The 7,179-nt window shown below is 32.0% G+C and overlaps 1 protein-coding gene across 28 annotated transcripts in view; it reads left to right on the top strand.

The window, feature by feature from the left end:
* LOC127838225 (furin-like protease kpc-1) overlaps window positions 1–7,179 on the top strand; it is a 133,273-nt gene that overhangs the window by 16,784 nt on the left and 109,310 nt on the right. Inside the window, exon 15 of one of the 28 annotated variants that reach the window (XM_052365837.1) lies at window positions 4,888–5,617. The exons of the other annotated variants lie outside the window; for them this stretch is intronic. Coding sequence (XP_052221797.1) covers window positions 4,888–4,964 — 77 coding nt within the window. The 3' untranslated portion in view covers window positions 4,965–5,617. Of the gene's footprint in view, window positions 1–4,887; window positions 5,618–7,179 lie in introns of those variants that run through there. 28 annotated transcript variants of the gene reach the window in all.

The raw sequence follows: 7,179 nt of genomic DNA, 5'->3' as shown, positions 1-7,179 counted from the left end.
ACAATATACAACCTGAAAGAGGCCCAGGATACTTTAAAATTAACAACAGCATCTTATTGGATACACAATATCAAACACAAATAAAACAGGACAAATAATACAGTTCAAAATAATAAAGATGCAAACCCAAACACCTTATGGGAAGTAATTAAAGGAAATATACGTAACACAACAATTAGATACACATCATTTAAACGTAAAGAAACACACAAACTTGAAACTGAAACCATCAAAACCATTGAAACACTTGAAAAACAATTGCATCAAACAAACACAAAGGATACCACCGACATTGAAAATGAAATAACATTAAAAAAACAAATATTAGACGGAATTTATCATACACATCTCAATGGAATAATACTAAGAGCGCGTGCACAGCATGTTGAACACAATGAAAAAAATACAAAATACTTCGCAAACATTGAAAAACGTAGAAGTGAACAAAAAACTGTACACAAAATAGTAGTCAATGGCAAAGATATAACAAACATGACTCAAATACTAGAAGAACAACGTTTATTTTTCGAAACACTCTATAAACGAAAAAATGTTGAAAATAACACCCTTTTTAAAAATACACATCACGCTTTAAACCAAGAGGAAAAACAACTGTGCGACGGATTACTTAATGAATATGAATGTGGATTAGCCCTAAAAGATATGCAAAATAACAAAAGCCCAGGATCTGATGGCATCACAATCGAATTTTATAAAATATTCTGGAATGATATAAAAACACATCTAATTAATTCACTTAACTATTCATTTAACAACGAAAACTTAACTACGCTACAAAAACAAGGTATTATATCACTCATTCCAAAACCTGGAAAAAACTTAGAATCCTTATCAAACTGGCGCCCGATTAGTTTACTAAATAATGATTATAAAATTGCAACTAAAAGTATAGCAAACAGAATAAAAAAAATATTACCATCAATCATTTCAAAATCTCAATCTGGTTTCATAAAAGGACGTTACATTGGTGAAAACGTTCGTCTTATCCAAGAATGCATAAACTTTAACAATTCAAACAATCCTGGTCTTATATTCTTTGCAGATTTTGAAAAGGCATTCGATTCACTCGATCATTCATTTATGTTCTCTTGCTTAGAAAATATGAACTTTGGTGAAAGTCTCATTCAATGGGTTAAACTATTCTATACCGATATTAACAGTATAATCATTAACAATGGCTTCTTTTCAAATAGTTTTAACATCGAACGAGGGGTTCGACAAGGATGTCCACTCTCATCATCGCTATTCATTATTTGCATCGAGTATCTATCACATCACATCCAATCAAATAAACACATAAAAGGCATATCACTAGATCCTGATGAAGATATCAAACAGTCCCTATTTGCTGACGATGCAACTTATTTCTTAAACGACAATTACGATTCTTTCCATAACCTAATAGAGTCACTAACCATCTACGGAATGACATCGGGTCTTAAACTAAACAAAAGTAAATGTTTTGTGCTACGAGTAGGTAAATTAAAACAAAGTAATGTCGTATATAAAAAAGAAATGAAATTTAATTGGACATCCGATGAAACCACAACGTTAGGAATTACTTTCACAAATAATGAAAAGGATACAGTTCTTAAAAACATACTACCTAAATTACAGAATTTCAAAAACTGCTTAAAATCATGGCATCACCGTAAACTTACACTAATCGGAAAAAACACAGTATTGAAAACATTTGCACTTCCTAAACTAATTTATGTATTAACAGTTCTCCCAAATCCACCAAATGATGTTATTAACGATATAAAATCAGCAATATTTAATTTCATATGGGACGGTAAGCCTGATAAAATAAAACGAACTCAGTTAATTAAATCTGTAGAAAATGGAGGTATTCAATTAACGAACATTGACTCATTCTTGAATGCAATCAAATGCAGCTGGGTTAAAAGATACCTAGATAATACCAATACGAGTAATTGGAAATTATTCTACCAGAAAATCCTAAAACAATATGGTGACTCCTTACTCTTTGAATGTAACATCAGCAATACTATCTTACATGAAATTGCAAACAAAAACATATTTCTGTCTGATGTTCTATCAGCATGGAGTGATGTCACTCATAACCTAGAAACCAAAACCAGCAGTAAAACTATTTTATGGAACAATAAAGACATAACTTCAAACAATAAGACGTTTTTCTATAAAGATTGGTTTGAACGAAGCATTAAATATGTCGACCAATTATATGACTACAGAATCAAGGATTTCTACTCTTTTGATGATATATGCTACATATACGGAATACCTTCAAATAATTTTCTGAAGTACTACACACTAATCAAAAGCATACCCATGCATATTAAATCTGAAATCAATACAAATAATACACCATGTACTCAAACAACATTCGTAGAAAACATACTTGGAAGAAAAAACAAACCGAATAAAATATTTTACACACTGCAAATTAAAAAACCTACAGAAAACTCCAAAACCCAAAATAAATGGCAAGCCCTTTTCGGAGAACATGAACTTAATTGGAAACACATATTTACCATACCATATAAAGCAACTATTGAAAGCACACTGAGAAATTTTCAATATAAATACATCCATAGAATAATAGCTACAAATAAATATCTCTTTAAATGTAAATTATCTAACTCAAATCTGTGTGACTTCTGCGGTGAAAACATCGAAACTATAGAACATCTTTTTTGGGAGTGCAAACACATCCAGCCTATTTGGAATCAATTAGTATCTTTTCTTGAACAACAGCAACTAAACGTTAAACTATCTTTCTTAAATGTAAGTTTCGGAATTTACTCATTGAAATCAATAGACTGTAATAATATTGTGAATTTTATTCTTATATTGATGAAATATTTTATCTTTAACATGAAGTACAAAAAACAAGTACCAAATTTTAATTGTTTTGTCAATAGTCTTAAACTAAAAATCCAGATTGAGAAAAAAATAGCCCTCAGTAATGACACATTACAAATCTTTGAACAAAAAGGGAATCGGATTAAATTCTTATAATGTTTGTCCACTTATATACATTTCACTCTAATGTTAGTTTATATTTCTAAAATATTTTTGTATATAATTTTTTCCATCTTATAAGATCATTGTGAATATACAACAAAACACACAAGTCCAGTATGCTTTCTTCCGACTTTATACAACTCATCATTTTTCATAACTATTCTTCTGTTGTTCTTTTTTTTCTCTTTTAAAAGAAAGATCATTGTGAATATACAACAAAACACACAAGTCCAGTATGCTTTCTTCCGACTTTATACAACTCATCATTTTTCATAACTATTCTGCTGTTGTTCTTTTTTTTCTCTTTAAAAAAATATATATTAGCATATCTTGTATAACATGTCCAAACTTAATTGCTTTGTACAACCACTATGTTGTATGATAATATACATGTATACATTGTATGTATGATATTGAAAAAAAAAAAAAAAAAAAAAAAAAAAAAAAAACATTTTGTGAAGTACTCCCATGGTTATTTTCTTTATATGATTAGGCATAAAGTAGGCCATAAAGGTAAAGGCCTTGTGATTCATAAATAAAGCTTTCTTTTCCACGTGTTATTGTCACAGACAAGACCCTATTTATTTCGAAATCAGTAGCTCCGTATATATGTTATTGTAATAAGTGTTTGGTAAGTATAAACATCGATTTTGAGATTAATATGTTTAATATAAAGGGCACTTGTTTCAGTTATTTAAAATTAGTTTTGAACACACTTACAGAATTATGGTGCACACTGACTGATAATTTTTGTTTGAACTTTTTGAATAATGAGTACCTTGTCTTTGATAAACAAATCACATGTCCCATAACATCTCATGCACACGCTCATTGTAGAAATTAAGCATATTTTTTTTATTAACTTCAGAGTTTATTTACATAGTTTTCATTTACTTTTTTAAATTGTTTATGAACCGTTGTTGTTTATGAATCAATCGATTTCCATGTTCGTGATGAAAGATCTCTGATATAAGTTTTGACAATTGTTGACCATCATCTGTTCATGTCCATATTCCCAGGCTCAAAATCAATAAGGTGATTTACAAACGTGAACATATTGTTTAAGTAGCAGATCAAACATAATGACGAAGTTGCAACTTGCATGAAATAATTATTCTTATGAACATTTTGCCGACCTAATGGGACAACTTGCATTTAAAACAATCAAATTATATCTTTTCGTGAATTTGTATTGCATCAATCCATATACCATTGCTGTTTATTCCTCTGCAGTTAATTCAAGTGTAAATTCTCTTATGCGTTTTACTCTCCTCATGAACGGTTTCGGCTATAGTGTACTATCGACATGGATAGTAACTTGTACGGTGTGCTATCGACATGGATAGTAACTCGTGCGGTGTACTATCGACATGGATAGTAACTCGTGCGGTGTGTAATCGACATGGATAGTAACTCGAGCGGTGTACTATCGACATGGATAGTTACTCGTACTGTGTTTTATCCATTCGAGCAAAGAATTTTCGAATTATGTAAATGCATTTCGTAAATAAGAAACAGTTAACAACAAAAACATTATTTGCATTTTCCAGAGCACATGACAATGTTGTTTGTTTATCTGTTAAGTACTGTGGCTTTTACGCGGTGCTTTTCCAATTTTTTTAAATACAATAACTGTTCTGTTTATTAACGATGTTGATCTGTGTTTCACACATGTGTTCATGTATGCACAAAGTTTTGTTGTGTACATATGTAGTATGTGATGTAATTTGGAAATTACAATCGTTCTGTACTCACGACCATTTTGTACACCTTCGCCGCATCTTGCATCATGTTATGTGCACTTATCAATTTATCCTGTTATTACGTCATTTTATGCTTATATATTGCTCACAGAGTCCTCGTCTACGGACATTGGCCCTATTTTCGGAGTCGTCCTCGGCTCTGTCGTAGCCTCGTTATTTTTGGGATAGTGATTTACATCAGATGGCAGTCGATTGCTAAAATGAAGATACAACTCTCTGCCAACAAAGATGCCCAAAGCAGTGCTGGATTGACAAAACATTCTTTTTATTGACATATTGCTGTCTCTGTGGCAGTAATACTGGACGCTTATCCGTTACTTTGACTTGTGGCGCTTTTTTTAACTCATCTTGTACCACATTCCATCTTCCGCCAATCATAAACGCGTGATTATTGACTACATATTGCAGAAAACGGAATGGTACTGATTAACATTAAGCTCTTTTGTCATTAACTGAAATTAAAAGTATTTTTTTAAAATATTAAATGTGAATTTGTACAAAACAGCTAGAAAATCAGTTGATTTGGACGTTTGTGCTGTGTGATTGTATTTTAGCACAAATGTTTCTCTGCGTGTGTCTGTTATTTGTGTAAAATAATTTTTTGCACAAACGCATTATCTTAAGGAATATTATTACTGGAAATGAATCCTTATATTTGATGTTAACCTAAACACACTTTAATGCTTAAGAGATGTTGCGGTTGTTTGATGAGTTAACGGTTGTTTATAAATGTAATTATTAATGTAGATTAAAATTCTTGTTTATGCCTATTATAAAAAAGTGTGATGTGTTGTGATTTGGTAAATACAGAGAAAAATGTATGTTGTCTTGTCATTATTTTTGCATAAATTACATCGTGTTCCCTTACCTGAATATTTGTATGATGACACAGGAACAAGAAAATTAATACCATTAAAAAGTAACTAGAATGTGCCCTGCTGATTACGGAAATAGCTTTCAGGATGCAGCTTGTTCTGGATGAAAGTTACTGCTTCAGTACCTCTACAACAATTGAAATGTTTTTAAAAAGTGAGATTGTTAATGTAGTGGAGCGATCGGGGAAAAATCGAAACGCTACGTGGGTGTGACAAAGTCCGCTAGCCATATTCAAAAGTTCAAATTTTTAGAAAAAGTATTATTAATGTTATTCGTTTTCCAAACCAACTTGTACTTAGTTTTAATAAACAATAACAACATGTGTTTTATTTTCTATTTTTGTACAAAGGCGTTTTCTGTAAAAAAGGTAGATCGGAAACCGTGTTAAGCTTATTCTGCTAATTATCTACTTGTTATTAAAATTCAGCCTTAAAAATAAACGTTATGTTTTCATACGTGATGGAAATGTCTTAGTACACCTCTTAATGTTTGTAAGATAGTTCATTTGAGGGAAAGAATAAATGCGCTTTCCGAACGCCGTGATATTAATGGATTAGTACTATTAGACGTTCACTTGCGTGCTGTAATTGCTGTTTTCCTTATTCGACGCGATGAATCGAATATATCTTTGAAAGCATGCGGGATCTCGAATTGCGCATACGGATTATAATACATAGGTTCTCCTCGTGTCATTTCATTACAATATTGGTGTCGTGTGGACCAAATAGGACTTGACATTGAGGTAATCGCCGGATCAGTACGAGAACAAATTGTGAATTTGTTGATAAACGTATCTGAAATAATCAAGACAAATAGAAATATAATGGCCTTTTTAAAATTACCTTTTTAAAATACGTATTTTGATATAATATTAGATTTCAAGGACGATTGCAAAATTAGGCCTGCACACACAGATTGTAATTGTAAGAAATATTTCATATATAACGGCCAAAACTACTTAACTTCATTTGACGCTATAAATAAAATACACTAGTTCAGCGCTATATCCACGTCAAACGGTCGTGGGTGAAAAGTACATTCACAGCCAGCACCTGAAAAAGGTTCAAGGACAGTCTCGCAGTCCAGTAGCAATGTCAGACCTATTAAAGGTCAATCCAAGGCAACAAAGGAAAGCTGGTTATGAACAGAACTGAAGAAACAGTTAGTAAGAAAAAGACGACATTGTGGAGTGAATCAGTGAAACACCCATGGCTACTATGAAAATCTATCTTCGAACCAACATAAGATATACGAATGTCCTCTAGGCATAGCAGGTCACATTTCTTGCCAGAGACGATTATGTTCTACCGGTTTGTATCGGTCGATCAACACGAGGAATGTGAGGTCGGCAAAATCGACCATCGGCGAGTCCGAAATATGCTCTTGTTGGCGAAAATATTGCGACCTTGGAGTTTTCACAGCGTGGCTTCTTCTTCTACAGCGTCCGCAGTGAGATATTACGATTAACTATTGGTTGGCTTCTTGCAAAATTATTTATTGAATTTTC

Source organism: Dreissena polymorpha, chromosome 7, assembly GCF_020536995.1.
Source record: "Dreissena polymorpha isolate Duluth1 chromosome 7, UMN_Dpol_1.0, whole genome shotgun sequence".
NCBI classification, from domain to species: domain Eukaryota; kingdom Metazoa; phylum Mollusca; class Bivalvia; order Myida; family Dreissenidae; genus Dreissena; species Dreissena polymorpha.
The sequence above is the reverse complement of the archived record's forward strand: the minus strand, read 5'-3'. Positions and strand labels throughout refer to the sequence as shown.